This window comes from Hippocampus zosterae, chromosome 3, assembly GCF_025434085.1.
Source record: "Hippocampus zosterae strain Florida chromosome 3, ASM2543408v3, whole genome shotgun sequence".
Classification (NCBI taxonomy): Eukaryota; Metazoa; Chordata; class Actinopteri; order Syngnathiformes; family Syngnathidae; genus Hippocampus; species Hippocampus zosterae.
This window is the reverse complement of record NC_067453.1, coordinates 20552150-20577337: the sequence shown is the minus strand read 5'-3', so window position 1 is coordinate 20577337 and position 25188 is coordinate 20552150. Positions and strand designations below refer to the sequence as shown.

At 43.1% G+C, this 25188-nt stretch overlaps 2 protein-coding genes and 1 long non-coding RNA gene across 4 annotated transcripts in view; 2 read left to right on the top strand and 1 right to left on the bottom strand.

Annotated features, from left to right (window-relative positions):
- The first annotated feature begins 1560 nt into the window (after positions 1 to 1560).
- On the top strand, positions 1561 to 5742 carry islr2 (immunoglobulin superfamily containing leucine-rich repeat 2). The gene is made up of 2 exons (XM_052061393.1): positions 1561 to 1798; positions 3136 to 5742. The coding sequence occupies exons 1-2, from the start codon at positions 1694 to 1696 to the stop codon at positions 5257 to 5259; spliced, it is 2229 nt and encodes a 742-aa protein (XP_051917353.1). The 5' UTR covers positions 1561 to 1693; the 3' UTR covers positions 5260 to 5742.
- A 1334-nt stretch (positions 5743 to 7076) lies between these two features.
- stra6 (signaling receptor and transporter of retinol STRA6) lies at positions 7077 to 25166 on the bottom strand. The gene is made up of 18 exons (XM_052061395.1): positions 25042 to 25166; positions 21330 to 21688; positions 20188 to 20254; positions 19186 to 19268; positions 17498 to 17631; positions 16829 to 16995; positions 15743 to 15868; positions 14537 to 14607; positions 13723 to 13802; positions 13583 to 13644; positions 13282 to 13444; positions 13021 to 13096; positions 12653 to 12786; positions 12025 to 12142; positions 11739 to 11840; positions 11101 to 11264; positions 9740 to 9877; positions 7077 to 7482 (listed from the first exon to the last, which is right to left on the bottom strand). The coding sequence occupies exons 2-18, from the start codon at positions 21398 to 21400 to the stop codon at positions 7268 to 7270; spliced, it is 1971 nt and encodes a 656-aa protein (XP_051917355.1). The 5' UTR covers positions 21401 to 21688; positions 25042 to 25166; the 3' UTR covers positions 7077 to 7267.
- Positions 22901 to 25188, top strand: part of LOC127597976 (uncharacterized) — a 39912-nt gene continuing 37624 nt past the window's right edge. Inside the window, exon 1 of one of the 2 annotated variants that reach the window (XR_007961819.1) lies at positions 22901 to 24401. This is a non-coding gene — a long non-coding RNA (uncharacterized LOC127597976). The remainder of the gene's footprint in view (positions 24402 to 25188) is intronic. The other variant, XR_007961820.1, reaches the window with a different exon arrangement.

Sequence of the window (25188 nt, the reverse complement as noted above, 5' to 3'; positions counted from 1 at the left end):
GTGCGGTGCGGAGGGGAATGCTGGGAAAAAAAATCTAAATATGGGGGAAAAAAAGACCCCAAAAAATTCACGAATGTGTGTAACCTCGAATATGCAAGGGTCGACTGTCGTTTTAAGTTGTAATATTACCAATCATGACTAGATGGCAGACATGTCAAAGTTACGCTTCCACTGGGTCTTATGCTGCATTCGAGGAAGGTGGGAAGTCTGAATTTTCTGACCTCCGACCAGGAAGAGTGCAATAGAACGCCCCTTTGAACTGGGAGTTCCAAAAAAATTAAAATAAAAGCTGTTGTGAGTAGAAACGCTCCATAATGAACAGACTGTTTGGAATTTTTAAAAAAAATATATTTTTTAACAGCAGGGGTCGTTGTCGTCTTACATAACGGTTCCAATTTAGACCGAACAGCTACACACGAACTAGAGTCTAGACATTTCGAATCATTTCAAACTAATGGCACTGACCGCGTTATGAAAAAATGACACAGGTTGTGCTAGTGCACAAAATTGCAGTCCTAAAAAGCCATTTTGTCACCTGATCGGCTAAAATAGATACAGTAAAGTACAGCTGTGATGATAATTATATGTTTTAATTTAAACTGACGGAAATGTATGTCATAATATGTTTATTAGTGTGTTCGTGATTTTAAGTTGGGTAGAAAGTGGGACTGAGAATTTGGTCAGGAATGTGATGGGGGAAATACAAACAGGTGTAACTACACCATATCAACTGTAGATGTCACTGTTGGCTGAAAGAACTTGAAATTACAGCACAGGGCGTTAAAAAAGGTCCTCCGCCACGACATGACGGACACTTGCACAATATGTACTGTATTCCGATTCAACTGTATAGAAATATCTGCTCTTATGAAATAAAAAGGACCACATTCGTACAGAAATGAACAACGTCACATTGAGAGGTGTTTTCAAATTCACTTCCCTACTTACACAGGCAAAAAACTGAATAATGCAGTGCGGTTGTAAAATGACTTCAGAATGACATACGTGTCATTCTAAATGTCAACAAAACAGCATTATTATCATCGTTGTAAAGGCAGATCTCGTATTTGCTTTTATTTGATTGCACCTGTGTATGAAAGATAAGATAAGATATCCTTTATTAGTCCAACACTGGGGAAATTTACAAAAAGGAGTAGTGGGGAGTGTATACAAAATGGCATATACAATAGTGCAGTAAATTGCACGAATATGATATGACTGGCGTTCATGTGCGGCAGGTGATTACATCGTTCACACGGTCAATAACATAAATTGTTTAAAACGTATAGTTACTGTATATGCATGCGCGTTTAGTTTTTAGATTACCGGAAATGTTCACGTCGTCTCTATTCCAGACACAAAGGCGCTGCAGGAGAGCCAAATGGGGTCAAAAATTAAGTTTAAAGCTGGCTAATCAATTAATCATCAAACTCTTCAATTATGAATTTGTTTGGAGGACGCCGAGCTGCTGTGTCTTTAATAGCGAAGAGGCGGGCGGGATGTGGGAGAGGCCGCGCGCTCCCGACGACTGCTTTGCCGGCTGCTCGGCGACGGGTGCGCGCGCAGAGGATCCGACACTCGCAGCAGAAAGAGAGGGAGTGAGGGGGGCGGCGGGAATCACCCACGGAACGCAAACTGCTCACTGGGACGAAAAACATGTTGCCTCCATCGCTCCCATCGCTGCAAAAGTCGTATGAAATGTGTTACTCTTGAGATTTTTCTTGCACTTCTGAGAATTTTTTGGCTCAAAAGTAGACTGCGATTAATTAGAAGCGGAATTGAAGTTACCACTGGACAGGTAAGTCCATTCAAAATTCAATTTATGAGGCAATTCATGGCGAAAGGAAAAAAATGCACATGGTAGTTGAATAGATTAAAAGAAAGGAAATGATGGAGATGGCCGATAACATGACGGGTCACTTTATATGACACCATGTGCTGTGAGCTCATAAACCTCTTTTTTTTTTAAACAAAATGCAATTTGAGTGTTTAGTTTTGTTTCAACTTTAATGAAATATAATATAATTTGAAATTTGTTTTTAGTGTGTCTGCATCAGCAGTTTTTTTAAATGCAAGACCCAAAATAATTGGTGTGAATGTGAGTTTGAATGCTTGTTTATCTAAATGTCTCTGCCTTGAAATTGACTGGCGACTTGTCCAGGGTGTACCCCACTTCTTGCCCAAACCTAAGCATAAGCTCCAGTTCACCTACTGACCCAATGACGGCAACCGTTATAGAAAATGGATGGTTGATGGATATATTGTATGAATTTTAAATGGTCAGCACTGTGGTTGTGTTGGGCTGTCTCACAGTTTGGAGGCTCAAGGTTCAAATATCAGATGCAACCATTTCCCTCATGCTTGTACTCTATTTTTCACCAGATTCCAAAACATGCATGTTAAGGTCATTGAAGGTTAAACTGTCCGTAAAATTGTGACTATTAATGGTTGTTTGTCAATAGACCCTTGATACACTCAATCAAAAACAGCAAAAAACGATGTGGGTCAAAAAATGGGCAGACCCGCTTCTTGGGTCAATTTGACCCAACGTGTTGCCCCCCCCCCCCCACACACACACATACACACACATACAATTTTTAATACAAATTTAATTAATTTAATACAAAAAAAAACTAGGGTCGAATGTATCCAAATAGCAGGTCGGTCTGATTTTTTTTTGTGCAAAATTGGGCTATTTTTGACCCAGTAGTATTAAGAGTTTACCCAGCCGCTTGCCCAAAGTCAGCTGGGGTTGCACCGAAGAGCTACAGAAAATAGAATGATGTGATTTGGTTACTTTTATTGCACATTTCTGCTGCTCTTGTACTCTTTAAATAGTATGTCAAAAATAACCCAATTTCGGGTCCGAAAAGGGACTGACCTGTCAATTTGTCCTTTTTTGGGCAGTGGGAGGTTATAAATAAAAGATTTTAAAAAGCACTTTTTTGTTGCATAAAGAGTTGAATGAACAACCCAGCTTTGGGTTGTTTTGTGCAAAAAAAAAAAATAAATCTTAAAAGTTGGGTCATCTTGGGTCCTTTTGTGATCCATAATTTTTAACATAGCATAAATTCATAACTTAATGTGCTTAAATTTCTGGTTCCAAATCAGCAGGTTTTCTTGAATTGCTTGCAGGTGCAGAAAATGGTGCCAAAGCTCGTGGCGCTCGCGGCTTTGTGGCTGACGCTGCTGGCCAAGGTGCGCTGCTGCCCGGAGCAGTGCACCTGCCAGGACAAATTCGCCCACCAGTTCGCAGACTGCGCTTACAAAGACCTGCTGGCCGTGCCCGTGGGTCTGCCCTCGAACGTCACCACCGTGGGCCTCTCGGCCAACAAGATCAAATCTCTGAAAAGCAAAAGCTTCGTCAATATCACTCAGGTCACATCTCTCTGGCTGGCCCACAACGAAATTGTCTCCATTGAGACGGACACGCTGGCCCCGTTGATTCAACTGCGCAACCTGGATATCAGCTACAACAAAATCGTCAACTTTCCATGGGAGGACTTGCTGAATCTGACCGCCTTGCAACTCCTCAAAATGAACAACAACGAGATGGTGAACCTGCCCAAGGACGCCTTCTCCACGCTCAAAGATCTGCGCTCGCTGCGTATCAACAACAACAAGTTCACCACCATCGTTCGGGGTACCTTTGCCGCTCTGTCCTCCATGTCCCACCTGCAGATCTACAACAACCCCTTCTCATGCTCCTGCAGCCTGGAGTGGTTGAGGGACTGGATCTCCACCACCAAGATCTCCGTGCCCGAGCCAAATTCGATTCTGTGCGAGGCTCCCGAGGACCTGAAGGGTGTCGCGGTTACAAAAATCCCCAAGCTGGACTGTCAGGTTCCTGTTGTCACGATAACCTTCCAACCCGACATTGGCAGTGTAGAGCTGGTTGAGGGCTCCACGGTGGTCTTGAACTGTGAGACCAAGGGAAGTCCAAAACCGCTGGTTAGCTGGGAGGTCATTGCAGGGAATCAGAACTTCCTGTTCCCTTTGCCCTCCGCGGGCGAAGCCCACGACCTGCCAATCAACGACAAGACCACCAAGGGTCACTTCCTGGTTTTTCAAAATGGCACCCTGGTCGTCCCTCGCCTGACTAAAAAGGAAGACGGTAATTACACCTGCCTGGCGGTGAACGATCTGGGCAAGGCCGAGAGCACGGTCAAACTGTCCCCGGCGGCGAACAAAAAACACGTGGCGGCGGATTCCACTGTGGACAAGATCCGCCCGTCCTACAACAAGCCCACTCAGCCCAAGAACTCCAAAAACAACGTGATCAACTGGACCAAGGACAGGACCAAGATCATGCCAGACGGTCCCTCGGACAAAGAAGACGGCGCCCAGAAGGACTGGGTTTCCAAAGACCCCGTGGTTACCAGCAAGTGCGGCGTGCGAGACGGCAGCGAATACGTTTCCAACCACGCCTTCAACATGAGCCTGGACGACCTCAAGCAGTACACCTTCGATTTTGGCGTCATCGCCCTGGAGGTGTCGGAGACGGAGGCCAGGGTCAAGCTGAACCCGCTGCAGCTAGCCCGCAGCAAGTCCAACCTTCACCTGAGCCAAAGTGACATCGCCGACACGGTGGTGAGGGAGCCCGTCGGTCTGTACAAGTCGGCCTCGGAGAAAGCCGCTCCGGACATGCTCTACATCTGCGTGGACACGGGAAACGGACACTCCCTCATCAAGTGGTCTAACATCGAAGAGGGGGTCAACTCCTATCACTTCACCGGATTACACCCTGGCACCAACTACACTCTTTGTCTCACGTACGGGGGACAAGACTGTCAAGTCCAAGTGGTCTTCACAACCAGGAAGAAGATCCCTTCTCTTCTCATTATCGTGGTGGTGAGCATTTTCCTCCTGGGCCTGGCCACCGTGCCCCTCCTGGGGGCCACCTGCTGCCACCTTCTCTACAAATACCAAGGGAAGACCTACAAACTCATCATGAAAGCGCACAATCCCGACCAGATGGAGAAGCAAATGACCGGAGACTTCGATCGGAGGGCGTCCTTCGTGGAATCCGAGAAGACCTTCGACCCCAGCGAAATGGGCGAGGAAGGCGGGGATCCCCCCGAGGGAGACGGTGAAGCCGAGGGCAGCGCGGCCACGGGATCCCTCCGCGGGTCTTCATCCAAGACCAACCAGGAGGAGTTCGAGGTGGGCTCCGAGTACAGTGACAGACTCCCGCTGGGAGCGGAAGCCGTCAACATCTCAGAGGAGATCAACGGAAACTACAAGCAGCCAAGCCGCTGAGAGCCTTGTAAGATCCCCCTTCCTTTTAATCCACAAATAATTCTTTTATTTTCCTTTATTTTTAACCTCAGAAAAAAAAAAAACACCTCGCCTGTCACTGAGATTGGAAGAGTCTCTTGTAATATTAAACAACGTCTTTACGCACCAAAAGAGGCGCTCATTCAACTGCGCAGAACAGCGACTGGATTAAAAATTCAGCAATTTGTCCGCCGGTTTTTCCCAACGTTTACTAAACCGCGGCACATATTTTAAGATATCCTTTATTTGTCCCGCAATGGGGACATTTACAGTCAGAGTTCAGAAAGGAAACCACAAGGTAGGGGGGGGGGGGGGGGGGGGAACACGCTCGAACTATCCTCTTCTGAGGATAATTTAAATCCAGAATAAAAAAAAACAAACAAAAAAAACCCCACATTAGATTGGCAAAAATGTCACGGCACGAACGATACAGTCACAAAGCGTAGCGTTCGACGGATTGACATTTTTAAAAAAAAGCTGTCACGGCGCTGGCACAGATAAATAAACGAATATATATTAGCGTAAGTAAATAAATATAAACATCGGTTCAATTATGCGATATGTGCCGCGGCATAGTGGTTGAGAATCACTGTTCTTGAGCACAAACAAATGCAAAAATTAAGTGCATTGTCACCGTAGGGATCGATCTTTTACAGACATTTTTAATTATCCGGTTGAAAAAGAAAGCCGCAGGTAATATTACCGCACGGGTGCGAAACATCATGTCAAAAAAAGAAGGAGACTTTCCTCTGGATTTTTAAGCTTTCAAATGTTTACCTATTGACATCTCATCCTACGCGACGTGATGCTTTCAATGTGCGATTGATCAAGCGAGCCATCTATCATCCATGGCATGATGCTGTTTTATGATTGGTGTGCTTATTTTCTAATACCCGTGTAGTCCTTCTAGATGACTTTATATTTTAATGTTAGATGCTGTCAATCTGTACTGTGAACCATGTACATTTTTAATGTTCCGATGAGTTTCTATAAAGCCCACAAAACAAAAGGACGCACGAGAGCGTCCGTCGGCTTCTTTGTTCTTGTACTTTAATGCCGAGTGAGTTTTTATTATTATTATTATTATTATTTGGGTGAAATATGTAAAACGGAAAGAAAACGTGATCTTTGAAGATTTTTTTATATAATTTATTGTAAGTGGAATTAATAAAACATTTGAGAAAAAAGGGGCATCTACGGAATTTTTATTTATTTTGCAGACAAATAACGACAAATGTGTCAATTTCTTGTAAATACGGTGAGGAAATTGCATTTTAATTTTGCAGTGGTTTTTTTTTGGTAATTATTTTTAATGGCTGCTAAATGTGAAATTAAAAGTGTGTGTATCTGCTCCGTGGATGAACGTTCCCTTCCTATTGACATAGACGAAACACACATTTTCCTTCTTTGTTTTGTTTTAATAGTGAGGTTTTTCACTTCAAATTCGACATTTGGCAAATAAATGCAAAAATATCTCAAGTCGAACAGAGAGGTGACAGCAACAACAGGCTGCAATGGAAATGTTTCATTTTTTGGCTCATTCCCAACTCCGCGTTATTTGTAATCACACAAAAATTGATATGCAATAGGAAATAAGTGCTCAACTGCCAAACCAGTCTAAGAAACAGGATTCTGTAAATGTATAAATAGTCAGGTTCTGGAATAAATACCGTCTTGAAATGGTGATTCGCACATTCATGTGTTGACTTTGGGTCATTTGCATGATCTGAAGTGACTACATACTAATTGGCCTTATCTTTTGAGGAGAGGCAAATAAGTGGTATTGAAGTAAATGCGTGGTGCCTACAGCAGCTCCTCCCCTATAACTGGAGACTGTGAGGCCCCCCTCACACGCGGGACAACATGACGCACAGAACAAAGCAGAGAATGGGAGGACAAGAGGCACTGATCTCTACCTGCGCATCTAGACAAGGAGCAGGGAAAAAACCACAACAGGACTGTATCATTTATTCAGACAGGCCCCCATTGTTCAGTTGCAGGCGGGCGCCTCGGCCTCCTTCTTGCTGCCGCCCTTCAGGCTCCCGTTGACAAAGCTCTCGGTGGCCACGCGCTGCTGGAAGTGCTTCCTGGTGCCCACCACGGACGGGTTGTTGACCAGCGTGTAGAGGAGCTGCCAGTGGCCCCGGGCTCGCTCGGCACTGGGCACTTTCAGATGCTTTTTCTCCTGCTGGACCAGCTGGATACCTGAACAGACATACAAAAGCGTTCCATCAATATTGTATCAGCCCAAAATATTGTATGAGCCCAAAACACTTCAATATAAAACATATTTTACATCACCTTAAAAATAAATAGCTTTCAGATAACTTGCTGTCAGCACAGCAGAAACACAACAGTCATTCTGTTAGCAACTCAGGCTAAACCAGGGGTCCCCAAACTTTTTCCTGTGAGGGCCACATAACTTTTCCCTTCTCTGATGGAGGGCCGGTGTCAGTTTGTAACAGAAAAAGTGTGACGATCGTAGGGGAGCTTAAAAAATGTATTGTTTTCCAGAAAGCCACACATAACCAAATAACCCTTTCCAGGTTCTTTACAGAAAAAAAGTCAGGAAATAAATAATAACTAAATAACCCTCTCTGAGTTTTTCACAGAAAAACAGGAAATAAATAATAACTAAATAACTCTCTCTGGGTTCTTCATAGAAAAAAAAGCCATGGAACGTTAACTTTCTAACAATAACAGATAAAAGTTCAGCTCAGTTGTCAGAGCAGAATCTCTCTGACACGTATGAGCAGTCTCTTAAAGTTCTTGTGTTCCTTCCTTATAATCCTTTTGTAGGTTCCAGTAGGCTTGTAGACACCGCTGTTTGCAGTTAGGGTTTTTTTGGGGCATTTTTAACACAGTTATGGATCATTTTGACCCGAGGACAGGCCCGGGCCGGGCCAAATGTCCTGACGGGCCGTATCCGGCCCGCGGGCCGTAGTTTGGGGACCACTGGGCTAAACTGCTTTCAACACTCGAGATGCATCACTTCAATTTACAGTATTTTGTTCATGCCAAATACTCCTTTCCTGTTAAACCAAGGCTTTGGCATCCTTGGTGTTGTAGAACAAGTATATGAATGTGCCGGGAAGCCACGGCTAAGTGACCTTTTTGACTGGGAATGTGCTGGGATTACTGTAAACATTCACTGGGCACATCACGTGCAACACAAAACAAGATAGAAAAGCTGAATCCAAACAAATGGCACTTCCATGTTGTTCCCTTAAATTCAATGTGAAAACTGAATATAATTGGCTCAGTAAAGTCATAACTCATTCATTACAACCAAGGTGCCTATTTTGTTCTTTGAGTTTATCAAAACAGCTTTGATAAAGCTGAACTGCCCCCTCCCCTTTAATATCCAGCTTTTGTATTAGATCTCTTTGCAGGTGTACCTAATATGGCGGTCAGTGGTAAGTGCGGCTCTTCTCTTCTACAGTTTAGAACAAACAATAACATTTGAAGGCCTCAGAGGACCACATATGTATGGGAGCAATAATAATAGAAAGCAATCATTATAATCCTCTTGGCATGATGGGAACACGTGCACACATGCATGCACACACACACGCACACACACGGGCGTCACCATTAACACACTGAAAGTGTCAGTCCCTCGACGGCATGAATAGTAACTAGGCAATTAGCGCAGTTCATCTGCGTAATCGCTTCCAAAAGAATACACCTCTGTAATACAACACATTATTGTTGTTATAACATAATTCATTAAGCAAGGAGGGACATTTTTTTTTACATCTAAAGAGCCCTGATGTCGTTTTCCATTTACGGCTCATTTTATTGGGTGACCTCCTCATTTATCAGTGATTTATTCTCCTCCCCGATCCACAATCAGGCCTCAAAGTTGTTCTTTCTATTCTTTAAATAACACATGAGAACTGCTAATCATGTTTTGCCATAGCGGGCGCACCAATGGAACCGCTGAATACTTGATGACAAATTTTTATTGAGACCATAAGCCGCAGGACTGTGAATTATTCCACGCGTGACTCAATTTGCTCCTCACATATTAAATCAGCTCGGCTTTTATTTCTGCGGCGCGTGCGAGACACTGTCCTGATGGGATTATGTTTCGGAGACCTGCTGCTGAACGCGTCTCCGGACGAATCCGAGGGGGATTCGTTGCAAAACTGGATACTCCTATTAAAACAAATCTGTCCTGTTAGCTCACTTTGAATAATTCTGGGAGCCTTTCAAAAGTCAACAAGTGACAGTAATTTGATGTGAAGGTTTAGGTCAGATACAAAAGTCCACAAGTCATCCATGAAGCCTTTCAGGGACAGCGGTTACTACAGTGGACAGTTTATCATGTTATCACGTTATAGAGTGCGTTAATTACACAAAATGATTCAAAAAAAGAGTATGCTTTCCCTAAAAAAAACATTCTACATGAGCTCAGTTATGTATGCTATGCTTTTGGTTTTCTCGAAGCGCTACACACCCTCTTCGGCGTCCCGTGACCTCTGCACGACGTCGTTCTTCTGGCCTGCAGACAGCAGCAGCATCCCGCAGAAAGCCTTCATCACAGGGTGGGACTGGCTCACCTCAATCTTCAGATAATGAGCGTAACAGCGGTAGGCTGCAGACACACACGGGAGGCGGGGCGGGCGGGGGTCCGGCGGGGGTTGGGGGGATCACTAAACATGCATCGCAGCCCTCCATGTTAGCTTTGAGGCAATCACACATAATGACCGTACAATCATTCTCCCCCGCCCACCCCCTCCTTTTTTAGCACTTGCTTTTGCTGACAACAAATGTCTTCAATCCGCCGCCATTTCAGAGAACCAAGCACAATTAGAGTCTCTATGGCACTGCAACGCAAACGGTTGCTCAAGAGAACATGGCTTCCTTTTTCAACATTTCCATTGAAATGGACAAGAGCAGAATCGTGACCTACACGCACAAACTTTGTCTGTTTGGAATTCCTATATGTGGCTTAAGATAAGATAAAAAGATAAGAAAACCTTTATAGTCTCACAATGGAAAAATTCCTACTTGACAGCAGCTTACTCTCAACTTGTTTAGCAGTACATCTTTTTTTTACGTAGTGCATAATGTACAGTCAAACCTCGGTTTTCGAACGTCTCTGTCCTCCACCGGATCAGTTTTCGATGAAAAATTTCGTGTGTTTTATGCCTCGGATTAGGACCGAAAATCAGTTCTCTGTCATGATTCTGTTTGTGACCAACAGGTGGCACTGTAGGGCTCCCCCTGCAGCTGCACACCTCTTGGTTATTAGGTAATTACTGCTTTAAAAGGACTCCCAGCCCGACCACACATTGTCGGGTCACTGTTTGCTCTTTGCTACTGTCATGTTCGTTTGTTTGCTGTTCCTTTGCTGCTGTCAGGTTTGTTTCGGTCATGTTTTGGTCACGGTTTTGTTTTGGCTTCAGTTGCTATTTTTGTTTACTACTTTGGACTATGATTGTTTTTGGATGTTGTTTTCTCTGTGTTTTATCAATATACTACACAGTTCACCCTGCTCCTCCCTCCTACCTGCTTTTTGGGGTCCACCACCACCTTGCAACGTGACATTCTCGACCAAACTGAGTGCACTTCAATGCACCATTTGACTCCTCTCGCCTTCTTTACGCGAGGAAGTGACGCTTCCTCGGGTAGCGTTCCATCGTGAGCAGACGTGTTCAATAAAGATTTTTGTTTTAAAAGAAAAGAGCGTTTTCGAACAGACTTCTGGAAAGGATTACGGTCGAAAACGAGGTATGAATGTATTTCATTGTTGTTGTTGTTGTTTTTTAATGCAGGTGGTTGGCACATTTCTGTCCGGAATGCCAAGAGGCTTACCTGGATCAAATGCCTCCACATTTCTGTTCAGAAGACTGATATCCATGCGTCCCATGTGAACGATGTTGAACAAGGCTGTGATGATCATACGCCAGACTGCGAGCAGCACCCCGATGAGAACATTGACTGGAAACAGCAGGTAGGTCAGCAGGAAGAGGTTGCCCCTATTCGAGAAAAGGCGACTGAGATTCGATACAAGAAAAGGAGCACCGGAAAGAAGAGTCTAAAGCAGGGGTCAACAACACGGGGGCCGCGGGCGCCAGGGAGGACTACATGAGTCGCCCGCGGGCCTATTCCCAAAAATGGCTCACCAGTTTTGAGACACTGTGACTCTCCAGGGATATTGTAGAAACGATCATTTCTAATGTGTTCATTATCTTCTCAGAAAGGATTGTCATTCGTCATTAACCGTTTCAATCACCAATAATGATAACCTGCAACCTGATAACATGATAGGCTGTCCACTGCAGTGACCACTGTTCTTGATTAATTATAACATCGGTAGCATAATGTATCGGTAGAATCATCAACCCTCAAAATATTCAATAGCCTCCGTCCACATAGGAAGTGTTGAACAAAGTGACTTATATCAGGACTTTGGTTTTCCTGCATTTGTTTTCATCAAAACTCCGCATTACCTGTTGTCAAGGTCTCGCGTGCCAGCCACCCTTTTGATAAAACAAAACCTGGAAGTGATATGCTGAATCAGCACAGCCAGGAGAATCATCAGCCAGAAAGGCCTAGAGGGACAAAGTCAACAATCAAACAATTCCCGTAACGTCCATTAAGAGACACACTACACATTATATTTTCATGTCAAGCACAGGTGGCCTCACGCAGACCGAATGACATTTTTTACCTTCCCTCGTCACTTTCTTGAATTTCATGCTTGATTAGATTGTGAGTTACAATGTTTGGTCTCACCACATGCTCCACAGGAGCTGAAACAGGAACAAGTTCTGTCCGTCTAGGATGGGCATGATAATGAGGAAGACAGCAATGAGAAGACAGAGGAAGAACACCATGGTTTGAACAATCATGCCTACAGTGGGAAGAGAGATGGCAGCATGAGTGCATCCGACCACAATCTGAGTCCTCCGTAGGTTCTGAGTATGCCGATTGCTAGAAAACGTATTCAACTACCATAAATAAAATGAAATGTACGCACTACAAACACCGACACAACTAAACGAGATCCAATACAGAGCTTTTTTCTGTTTTTTGAACGTTTATTGTTGTACAGGGTGTTCAAAAAAAAAAAAACCTGAATCGGTTGCCAACCAATCGCAAGGCACACAGAGACAAACAACCATTCGCGTTCACACTCACACCTTGGGACAGTGTTCAGCCAGCAAGTCCATGTTTTTGGAATGTGGGAGGAAAGTACCCGTAGAAAACCCACGCAGGCACGAGGAGAACATGCAAACTCCACACAGGAAGGTCAAAGCTGGAATCGAACGCCGCACCTCTGCACTCTGAGGTTGACACGCTAACCACCCGATCACCGGGCCGCATATTCGTATGTAGATTTGATTTAATCTTTCAACCATACCGATGCAGATGTGAGCGGCCGTAAAGCTGGTGTATCCCATCCAGCAGACCAGAGCTGGCCGGGAAGCCCGAATACTTCTCTGGCAGTTATAAACATTATAGATATCTCCCCTGTACAGCCCCTTCAGGTTGGCCCTGCAGAATAAACGCATACGAGGAGAACAATTGACTGTAACGGCAGAACATTTCATTCATTTTAATAGCCCTTTTCATATCTTGCAGCAGTTCATGCAGAATAAACGTTCGGTTACGAGTCCATTATGTTCGCATAATAGCCCGCGCGTGCTTTTGTATTATAATGACAGAATCACAATGTGCAAAATCGAGGCAAAGAAGGGTAGGAAAGGATTTCGCAGTGTCTCTTCTTACCGATGGAGGACCATAGACCTCATGAACATTGCCAAGTTGACGAGCGTTGACAGGGTCATCGCTGAGATGTAGCATACTGCCAGAAAAACAAAATGCTGCATTAGTATTGTGCGCCTCTTGCATATTGTTGGTTTTGTAAGAAAGGGATGTGCCAGTCTGAAACATGTCATTCTGCTTAGAAGCTGCCACTAGTGCCGTCATATTCATCTGGAGAAAATGTTGGTTCATGAGTTGATTTTCACGCCCGGTGGTCTCACTCACCCTCGACGCACCAAATGTAATAGATTACGATTCGGACCACTTCTTGTTTATCAGGAGAGAGCATGATCCTGAAACCGGCTAAAACGTTGGCAATGTCTTCATCGACTCCCATGCGGGCGATTTGGAGCGTCGGCACCACGGCCACGATTAGCAGCAGGCCCACCTGAAATAGGAAACATTTGTTTGAATCAATGTTACGCTGCCCGGTGCACGTTAACAGAAACGGTGGGAAGGGAAATCACTCTTGTCACTACCACTGACATGAAAATAACAATACAACATCACAGTATCCACGAGTTACCTGATAAAGTGTGATGAACGACACCACACCAGATATGGCCAACTTTAAAGGGAACCTAAAAGCTGTTTAGAAAGGTAAAACAGTCAATGCTGCAATCAGGAAGACCGACGTTAACGACAAAAACCAAAGGGACACTTCACCTTCCTCTGGCATATAAATGTACGATTTTACAGCATCCATTATCCTGTGAGGCAGCTTGGGTGTCTCTGAGCTTGATATTCTACAATGAAAGGTGAACACAATGACAAAATTACCGTATTTTCCGTACTATAAGGCGAACCGAAAAGCATTCCATTTTCTCAAAAGCCCACAGTGCAGTGCGCCTTATCATCCGATGCGCTTTCTATATGGATCAATATTCTGATTTCTTGCACATAGTATTTTAAATGTTCAGTAAAGCGCTTTGTTACAGCTGCAGTGGTTGCGAAAGCTGTATTGTACTGTATTGTCTTTAGGCAGCCCGGTGGAACAGTGGTGAGCGCGTCGACCTCACAGTGCAGATGCACCGGGTTCAATTTCAGCTCCGGCCTCCCTGCGTGGAGTTTGCATGTTCTCCCCGGGCCTGTGTGGGGTTTTTTTCCCGGTACTCTCGTTTCCTCCCACATTGCCAAAACACGCATGGCAGGCTGATTGAACACTCTAAATTTTCCCTAGGTGTGAGTGTGAGCGCGAAAGGTTGTTCATCTCTGTGTGCCCTGCGATTGGCTGGCAACCGATTCAGGGTGTCCCCCGCCTACTGCCTGAAGACAGCTGGGATCAGCTCCAGCACCCCCCGCGACCCTAGTGAGGATCAAGTGGTTCGGAAGATGAATGAATGAATGTATTCTTATTGTTTGTTTTATTTGATAACTCTGCGCGTTAATCAAGCCATTCTCATACGGTCGGAACTTGTGTGCACACATTTGTTTGTTTTTGATATGAGCAACACATATAGGACATAGAGGGTACAGTAACCTGATTTTGAAGTGCTTCTTCCTCTTGAGCAGCTTCTTCACATAGTCATTGTAGTAGCTGCTGTTCAGATCCTATGAATGACGTGTGAGGAAGGAAATAACACAAGTTCAACCTCAATCACATTGAGGAGTCAATTAGAAAAACTTCAAGTTCAAGGAGCTGTTGACCCACAACAGCATATCATTGTCCAAAAAAAAAAGGTTGCATGCTTGATTGAAATACCAAACCAAGTAAGTTTAAATTATACCTTGTATTTCTATCATATGCTGTTCAACACATCATATTCAATTGCTAATTTAACCCTTTCAGGGACAACGGTTACTGCAGTGGACAGCTTTTCATGTTATCGTGTCATCAGGTTACCGAGTGCATGAAAGGGGTAATTAGCTAAAAAAAAAATCCAATTGTTGAAGATAATGTCATTGATTAGAATGTGATACACATGTCACAAGGCTCCCGTCGATTCAGACAGTTGGTCTGTCCAAGTGAGTCGATAAATCGGCTCTCAAAGCTTGTTTTCAGTCAGTTAGATTGCTCCACTTTTTGTTGGCTGGACACAAAATACATTAACAACACGAACTTTTTTTTTTCCATAGTTAACTGATAAATTAACATTTTGTGAAAGATTAAAACACCAATTAACCCTTACATGCACCCTATAACCCGATAACATGTTAAGCTGTCCACTGTAGTAACCGCCGTCCCTGAAAGGGTTAAAGTGACAAGATTGTGCTCAAATGCGATCACGCATTTCTTTTACATAAGGTATTGCGTATGGCATGACTTAGGGATATTGTTAATGGTGGATGCGGAGAGCGGGGACAATCGCCTCACTCCAGCTTTGTCACACCCATGTCAGGATTAGCATAAAATAAACATGCCATTGTGTTTCGTCGGTGAAAAAAAACACACGGCAGCCCTTCCCTAATCTGATCAAGAACATAACATAAACCAAATACATCAAATCTACTTACACTGACTAGGCTGTTGGCACATTGCATGACTCAAGAAAGAGCATGCTACGGACTGAAAGGCCTAATGTCTCGTATAGTGTACGTTCAGAAAATAAAATGTACAATGCGTCTCAGCAAAGCTTTTTTAAACAGTGCAGGTTTATGTGAACATGGCACGAGGGTTGTCTGATGGTTATATGCAGTAAGAGTAGACTTAACATGCCAGGTGTCAAAATGGGGAAACGTGACTTACCTCAGAGGCATTGTTCTTTTCAGCGCCTTTCAAGCCCTTGAAAAGGAGAAGAGGATACTGGAAACTAAGGAAGGCCAAGCAAGCTATCTGGGGCAGGCTAGAGAACAGCAAGTAGTATTTATGCATCTGAAAAAAAAATGTTTTGGTCACCCATACAATAGGTGATATGACCCAAAAAGATGCAGGATGGGCGTCATAAATTATTATCTGATCATTGAGTTGGTTGTGTGAAATTTGTTGTTGGTTAAATACGTATTGAAATGAGGTAAACTTGATTTTGAGAATTATTTTTCTCCCCTGGGTCAAGAGAGGGGGTTGACCGATACAAAGGGGGCTGAGAAAATCATTTAAAAACCGTATTCCAGAACACAGGTGTCAAACTCAAAGTCTGGGGGCCAGATCTGGTCCGTCACGTAATTTTTTTTGGCCCGCGGAAGCAAATCAAGAATGTGAACTTGCATGATGCTTGTGAAAATCTCTACCAAAATTTAAAAATAGGATTTGTAATAAATAAGAGACATATTGTAAGCGTTTCCTTGTAACCAAGCCCCTCATTACAATAACTTAAACAATACTGTACATCCATCTCAAATCACCACACCACTAACCCTACTCTGTTCCAATTTTATTAATTCGAAAAAAAGACATTTATTTTTGGTTTTTCAGCAGCACATTATCTCAGCAACTTTATCAAAAAGACATCCATCACAAAATGTAGAATATAGCCTGGAAGGCATTGAGACACAATGAGTGTTGCGAAGCTTTGTGATTAAGACCACCAGACAGGGGAACTAATTGCTTTGAATCCGAACCATTCAATGCACAGGAGGAGAAAATGACGCCAACAGGGTACTAAATCTGTCAGCTGAGGCAAATATTAAAGCTTCTATCAGGTGGAGACACAAATCCACTTTGAAAGGCTGATAATCATCTTTTTAAATTCCGTCTCTTATGTATGTGACGGACATAAAACATTGTTTGGTCATAAAAGAGAAAATACATTTATCCCTACCTAGTACATACAGAATAAATGAACGAGTATTCGCTGTGCTGTGCTGTGATGGGATGATGAAGATCTGTTCATACCTGCGGTGTTTTCGGGCATTCGATTTTCTGCCAAACCAAGACACCAAAGTGCGTCCATGACAAGAGGCTTCCGAGTACATAGCCGACTTTATTATGCAGGGTGCCACATGCCAAGAGAGGGTAGTAAAGTGCGGGGTAGAAGAAGGTTCCCAGAATCATCCAGTTCTCTGCCGGCGCAACAAACAAAATGTGAAACATAGACACTCAAATGTCACTTCATAAGAGGCACCGGCACCGTCATCTTTTAGTGATGACCAGAGGTATGTACATACATTTTGGAATTATTGTCAAAAAGTTCAATCAAACAGCGCTCCTCTGCACTTTAAGGCGGACATCCCAGCCAGTCGGCTACCGTGCCACCCCGTGCTAAACCAACTCTGCTAATTCAACCTTGTGTTGTTATGGGATTGTGCAAAGTATTGGGGATTGACAACATTCGGCGAATTCTTACATCATTTCATTTCAGAAATTAAACAGCTTATTATCCAGTTCTTAAGTCGAAAACAAAACAGAGCCATGGAAGAAAAACAATCCAATTATGTAACAGAGCGACCATGCATTTCTCACCGGACATAACAATGTCTCGCTTATCTCATTCAGGTTGACAGTGCGTCAAAAAACAAAGGAGGACAACTGCTGTTGGCGGAAGAAGCACAAAAATGACCTCACGTTTGTTCTCAGTCTCTGTCGTGAAGGGCAAAGGGTTTGGTGATACAACCATGCCGCAGAGTTTGCACAAGAGCACTCCAAACACAGCCACTGCCAGGCCCTTGTGCTGGGTATGGTCCAGGAAGTTGACCGGACTGCGGAAACCAAGTGGCAGGTATTTAGAGCCCACGTGTTAGCGGTATCGCATGCAGCCGAGATGATTATTGAGCAGACATCAAAAAGGTCCTCATCAGTGTTTTTGCTGACAGTCGATGAATTACAAGATACGTAAGCCATATTGCTGCCGATGCAAATCACATACCATGTTTTAAATTCAAGTTTCTGAGTGACTTCCTGTCACAATGTGTAGTGATACTTTTTGGGGGGGGACTTCACTTTTGTCTGCAGGACTTTAAAGTCTCATCATTAATGTTGTGTTTCCCTTTAAAATATATATTTTCCATTAAATGAAAAAAAACCCTATATCTCTCATAACCAGAACACAATGCTGTTGATGGAAACCCATTTTCCAATTTGAACAGCTGTCTGTAACTTAACATGGGAGCATCTGTGCCTCCGGGCTGCCTCAAGGGTCAGTATTAGGTCCAATTCGTTTTAATACGTAAATTATTCCCTTCTGGTAGGGAACCAGGAGGCATGGCATTAGCTTCCACAGTTATGCAGATGACATACAGCTGTACATCACCGTGCCTCCTGATGACGCAGGGCCAGTTGATACCATTCTTAACTGCCGGAGTCCACCTTTTTCTGTCTCAAACTAACACAGAGGTGCTGGTGCATGCCACATAGGGACTATTGCAATGTCCTGCTCTCTAGTCTTCTGAAAAGGAGGATCTCGAATCTAGGATTACTCCAAACCTCGGCAAACCATGTGCTGACAGTTAAAGTCCAGAGAGCACATTGCATTGCATTTTGCAGGTTGCATTTTTGAGGTATGAAAACTGCTACACAAATAAAAATTGACTTGATAATTTGATTTGATTCAAAGCCACATTTTTGTAAGTTTCTTCACTTGAATGCTCAAAGGCTGTTATGTGGGACTCAAATATCAATGTTTGTAAACATATATTGGTTACTATAGTGAATGGGTTGAAAAATCAATCGATGGGCATGCTTCGCAATGAATAAAGTGATCTGTTGTAACATTTTAGCAAGGCACTGCAACATCAGCAACAACACAATATAAGGTGCCCTGGCTGTTCTATCAACATTAAAGACTAAGTCATTAGCGGCTTTTAGCACACATTGTTAATTTGAATGAATGCTGTAAACCAGGGGTGCCCATTAGGTAGATCCTGATCTGCCGGTAGATCTAAGACAGGTCCCAAGTAGATCCGAGGAGTGTCGAGAAGAAAAAAAACAAACAACCATTTGTGTGTCTTTGTACATGTTAGTAATATATTTTTTGTGTTAATATACACTGCACACTAATCAGTCTCATTTTCACAAAAAATAAAAAAATAAAAAATAAAATAAAGCAGGTAAATCTTAAATTTGTGTGTGTGTGTGTGCGTGCGCGCGCCGGTAAGGGTAGATCCCGTGAGGTTAGTTGATCAAAAAGTAGATCTTCGATCCAAAAAGTTTGGGCACCCCTGCTGTAAACAGTATCACTTTGTATACTTTTGGTTTGTAGCATGTCGAATGTTCATTTCACTGTAGTGGTTACCTGAAGTTTACCAGAGCCTCACCTGAGTAAACCTGCGAGTCCTTTCTGTTGGCTGCCCAATTTTGTGCGTCTTGCTAAAACTGCAAGGATCACCATGACGACAAGCTGGAAGAGGAGATACATTAGTTTGTGTTACAAACAGAGCAGTGTGGCCAGAGCAGCACTAACTTGAGTCAGGTTCAGGCTTCAAGATGCTTCAGACACATGCAAAAAAAAAAAGTGGAGTGGAGTGGATCTATATGGGGCTCATTAGTGACGCCCCATGGAGTCGGCCTGACTGAAACATCATTTGTCAAGATCATTGACCAGTGAGACTTCAGTGACCTTTCATGACCTGGAGCACATTTAGGAAGCACAAGACGAAAGAAAGACTGCTGCTTGCAAGCGAGACAGGATGAGTTCATGTGATTGAATGTCAGTCTTTGCTGGTGGCTTGGCCACATACGAGGTGTGTCAGAAAAAATATTTCAGACAGAAAAAAAAGATACATTCTAATTTGTACAACCAACAACCGGTCGAGCCCTCCAAATTAATCCCCCTGGAGAGTATCAGACTTTCTCCTTTTCTGACACAACTTTATGCACCCTTGTATGGATTCTTTCGGTTCCGCCACAATTTCATCACTGTCATTTTGATGTCCTCCACACCTTCAAAACGTTTGCTCTTCATAACACCCTTAAGCTTGTGAAGAAGGGAGGTTTTGCTTACATGATGTTCTTTTCAGCCAGGAATGGATGCTCATGAAATTAATAAGAAAAGTTGTCCCTCCACAACTGCCACCTCTTCTCACGCACTGAACAAAGCAAACAGCGTAGGATCTTTTTGTAGCGGCTCATCGTTTGGCCCACATTAAAGGGAAATCCGTTCATAACACCAATCATGAAACGTTTCTGAGACACCTTGTACCGCCACAGAAACTAGAAAGCTTTTTTTTTAGTTTGATTGTATTAACATACTGTACCAAAGTCTTGCTGTCAATGCTTCAGTAACAGTTCACAAGATGTGTCAAATGAAAGAGACTCACTGATACTGCACTGATGCATATGTGGTATAGCTTGTCATCTGCAGTGGAGTCACATGGAGGAATTATTCTAAAAAAAAAGAGGAAAACACACACACACACACACACACACACACACACGCACAAGAAAAACGATCAGCGTGTGTTGCAACACTTGAGTAACTGAGCGGGCATGGACCTCACTAAACCTTTCACACGTCACCATCAGGACCTTTTGTGGCAGCTGAAATCCCATAGCAGAGATTTGCATTTTAACCGGATTGTTATCAGCGTGATGCAGGAAACAACTGATGCCTATGTTCACGTTACTATTCGCTACAAGAGCAACAATGACCGGTCATGAGGAAGTCATTACCACTTCGATATTCCGGACAGTTCACGTGTGGGGTACACGTTGCAAACATGCAGCTGGATGGCAACACCCAGGATGGATAGAGTTGACAAAAAACCCTCACCTGTGCAAACATTGAGCCAAATCGGGACTTTGGCCCTCACTGAAAGAGCAGACGCTGGCATCACATCAAACCGCATGTAAATTTAAAGCAATGTCAAAATTCACAACTACAGTCACAGTCTGCGGGGAGGATAAGTGACTGTTTACACATTGCAAAACTACTAAAACCACTACAAAGGTACATTAAAGCGAGAAGGACCGCAACTCAAGACAGTTTGTAATTGAGCATGACAGTTTAAATGCAGGATTATTCGACAAATGCCACTTGTCTCAGTCCTGTCTCAGTGTTCATCTGAGAAGTGCATTCAATAGTAATATTTAGTTTCTTAAATATCATTTGTGCAAGTGTCCGGATGGAAAGCTAAAACTGATAGACCTACACAAACAGCCAAATGCATTATGGGTAGTCAGATTGGCTCTACTTGAAAAAAACATTAAAAATCACTTTATTGGAGCTAAAGGCCGACAAAATACATTTTCTGCTCGCCTTTGTTCGGTGTTCTTAATTCTTACGAAAACGAGGCAGCCTATAACAGGAGGGAAGCCTCACGCTGATACTAAGAATGCCAAAAGACAACTAATATTTCAGCAAGCGCTGTATCTCCAGCCGTTTGTTCACATACTGTCCACTTTTTATACTTAAAATACAATATGAACAACATCACCAACAAATGGAAGTCATTTTACTCACTCTATGTTAATCTTCTTGGGCGCAGGGTCAAAGTCTGGATACTCGTAGTCCATCAGAGCATCCTTATCCATTGTGCCGTGGCTTTTTCAAACACTTCCAAAGTTTGTGCTGGGGGAACTTCTCGCCACAATTTCAAAGTGGCACACTGCTGCGATAGTGAGAAACAAACCCGTGCCAAGTCGCAGGTTTTTTGCCCCGGAAGCGTCGTGGTTGCCTAGCGTTGGGTCAGCTCAGGTATCCTGGTACTGTTGCAGTCCTGTTGTGGCACAGAGGTTTACTGTCACGGCTGCGGGCTGAGGTGTGCCTTGTTCCCCAGTAAAGGCCCTGTTTCAGTCGAAGGTTACCACTACACTGGAAGACTGGGGAAAGAGTGAGGGGTGGAAGGGTTGGGGGGAGGGAAAAGTGTGTGTGTGTGTGTGTGTGAAAGTAGGGAATAAGTGAAGAAATGGGCAGCCAATCTAGAAGGCCACCTGCTGCTTACCAGGATTACATCTACTTGCGAGATTGTGTTGTTGGACGTGTTGCTGCAGTCAGGTGTGCTCTGTTATGAATCGACAGCTGGGGACTGTGTGAGGGGATGGAAGCGATGAAGCACGTTATGTGGCCTTCCGTCACGATAATGCGGCGACTTTTTAAGACAAGGCCCAACCTTGTGTTGATAAAAGAGTTGCGCACCTTGATAAGGATCAAGAACAAGCTCGTTGAACTTGGCACTTTACCTTCAACAGATACATTTTTATTTAGATTCTTTAGTCAGTGGAGATAGTCCATATTTAGTCTACATTAAAATTTGCTCCAGTATGTGCCAGTATGTTGTTTTAAAACAACAGGAGCTTTCAAATAGTCAGAAAAGGCATCGTTCAAACCAGTAATAAACCCAAGGAAATGGGGTCGTGCCACTTTTCAACTGTGATATTTTCTGGACACGCTACTATTTTATGATTGCGTAAAAACACAGGACGGCACACATTGGCCAGAGCAAGAAATTACAGTGATACCTTCATACCTAAATATAGAAAACACTCAACATGAGGTGAGCAATTGAATGAGATCCAATATAAGACGTTGATCTTATTTCCTTCAGGAAGAGAGTAAAACTAAATTTGATGATCACCTTGAGGACCAGAGAGAAGGAAAAATTACACGGAGCCAAGTCATGTAAGTGGGGAGGCTGCTCCAGCATGGCAATGTTCTTCTTGGAAAGGAACTGTCAGATGCTCAGACCACTGTGTGTAAGCACGACTTGCATTTTAGGTTTTAAATATGTCTTTTGTGACATAGAGTTAGGAAACTTACATTTTGTTGTCATGCAGCATTGCAACATAGCCCCCCCCCATCCCGCATACTGAGTATAATTGTTGCACATATTGATAAATGTTCTAAAATAACATTTTATCTTGTACTTTGGGGTTGTTTGTGTTGTAAACTTGATAAATCCAATGTTGCAAATACTATGAGAGTGACTACAAATAAAAATAAACATAATAGTGCCACTCAGGAACAGTATTAAGGAGGGATGGAATGCTCGAAAAAGACCCCCCCGACTTAAGTGAAACAAAAGCGTGAGCGTTACGTGGCCAGACCACAGCCAAAGGTCATCGCAACACCTTTGCTCCAATTATAATATTATACTAAGAATAGGACAAAAGTGTTCGCACCACTATTTCGATAGTTTGCAAGAGTTCGCCTATAGGCAGAAAAAGGTTAACTAATACAGATTTGGTGTGTTGCGATATGTCCCAGTGCCCGTTTCGCAACGCTGGTTCCATGTCAGTGTACACTCATTATAGCCGGATTACAGCCACACTTAGTTTAGAAAGCAACACAACTTTCCTTCCCAGCACCCCCTGAGAAATGACATTTCTTAACCACAGTAAGCCACCACATCGAATGTGCTCGGGGGAGAAAAAGCAGCCTGTCAAATAAAGGGGTCACTGAACAAAGAATGCTTTGAACGCTTCTAATGGCATCACACGGAAGCACTTTGATTGTGCCGGACACTCCAGTTGTATCAGGTTTAGGGAGGCTGGCTCAAAAGCCCTTTTCAGAGGGAGGAAAGCGAAGTGCATTGATGACTCCAACATCAGTGCACCTGACCAATAATTATGTTGCCACCACACATCGAAATTAATCGACTGTGCTGTAATGTAACCGGATAGGACGTTAAAAAACTCAAAGTCTGTTTAGAATAATTTCATTGACATTTGTTTTTCTATAAATGAAAGGGGAAAATCGGTTGTCAGCAAATGGATTTTTGTAAAAAATCTGAAATTCTATTTTCAAGGCCATATCGCCCATCTCAGTCGTTTTGATGTTGGATTTGAGAAGTACAAATGGATAAATTAGGAATACATTAATCTGGGAAGTTTTTCCTTCGAGAAGACACGAGCACTGGCAGATAGATGGAGAACAATGTTATTTGGCCAATGGATTGAAAAGCCTCCCAACATATGGGAAGGCAGAAAATACAACTGACTGACTGAGCGTACCACAATTAAACAGACACTTGGAAGCATCGCTTAGGTACACTGGCAATCGCAGCCAGCCAACAGGATTCAGTACGAGATGTCAAAATAAAAGAAATACAAGATTAGAAATAGCACTCAGAAGGGTGCAGACCACTGGTGCCTGCAATTCCAATTTGCTGGGTGGAAACAATGATAGAGTTAACTGATTCAGAATTAGGTCATATTGAAATTACACAAGAAGTTATGAGTTATTATTGGACATAATTTTACTACAGGAACCGAGATGGGAGGAACAAACATGGAAACTCTCTGATACAGCACTTGTCTTAAAAGTCTTTAGATCATGCAATTGTACTTGTTTTATTTGTCGAGGGTACAACAAGACATTAGTGACGCATTACCGATATTTGATCGTGACACCTTATTTGTCCAAATTAAATCAAATACACTCGTGACGCAATCGTACATCTGTGACGTAAATCGACGACTTGTTGTAATTCTCCCTAGTCTGAGAAGGCGCTGCTCACGTGCGATTCACTCTGTAAAGGGAACTCCGAGGCAGACTAAGTAGAAAGACTGTAAACTACAACACAAGTACTTTCAGGTAATAACTTGGTCACTTTGCCTTTCACCCTTTTTATTTCTCTTTCACACTCAGACAACTGCTTCCTGCGTGAGTGCTCCAACACCGTAAAGGTGTCCAAACAAATTCGTTTTTGACCCCTTTTTCTGGCGACTTAACCACCACAGATATATCAATACTCATGGTAGCCACGACAATATGAATATGAACGCTATTCATATTCTAGCTCACATTGTTATAAACAGTTAGAAGGCGTAATTTGACTTTCAGATCAACATTGGGAACGCGCTATACAGATAAAGATGTACTGTATAACAAACTGCCACTAGTAAACTAACTTCAATTCCTACAATGCATTGCGGAACTGAACGTGATATTCACGCAATTCGGTTGCCCTTGAAAGATAACGTTTGTATTTGTGTCCTATATATGTGCCCCGATTCACCTTTGAAAACGAATGTGTTCTGCATGCATATTTAATTATTATTATTAAAAATTAAAACAAAATCCTTATTTTTGGTGAACACTCCTGAAGGTGAGATTATTTTGCACACATGAGCATTGTGCAGAATCAAGTTAATATTTTAAACTGCCTAACTATACAAATTAATTCAAAACACACGTCACATATGACGTCCAGGAATTCAACTTGTCACCTTACCGTATTGGCGAAAAGACCTCCTCAAATGTGCACCATCTAAAAATCCTGCATCACATCCATATAGAAGACTAGTTCAACTTAGTTGTTGTTTGTCTGCCTCATGCTCCAAGTGTGTGCAAGGACTTTGAACATCTCTATCTTGCTTTG

What these genes read in the sequence shown, in the direction of transcription:
- islr2 (XM_052061393.1), top strand. Translation starts at nt 1,694, where the DNA reads ATGAAATGTGTTACTCTTGAGATTTTTCTTGCACTTCTGAGAATTTTT. An exon ending in TTGAAGTTACCACTGGACAG is followed by an intron (nt 1,799 to 3,135) that starts GTAAGTCCATTC and finishes AATTGCTTGCAG; the next exon opens with GTGCAGAAAATGGTGCCAAA.
- stra6 (XM_052061395.1), bottom strand. Translation starts at nt 21,400, where the DNA reads ATGGATAAGGATGCTCTGATGGACTACGAGTATCCAGACTTTGACCCT. An exon ending in AGGTCTATGGTCCTCCATCG is followed by an intron (nt 12,787 to 13,020) that starts GTAAGAAGAGAC and finishes TTTATTCTGCAG; the next exon opens with GGCCAACCTGAAGGGGCTGT. An exon ending in GGCCGCTCACATCTGCATCG is followed by an intron (nt 12,143 to 12,652) that starts GTATGGTTGAAA and finishes TTCCCACTGTAG; the next exon opens with GCATGATTGTTCAAACCATG.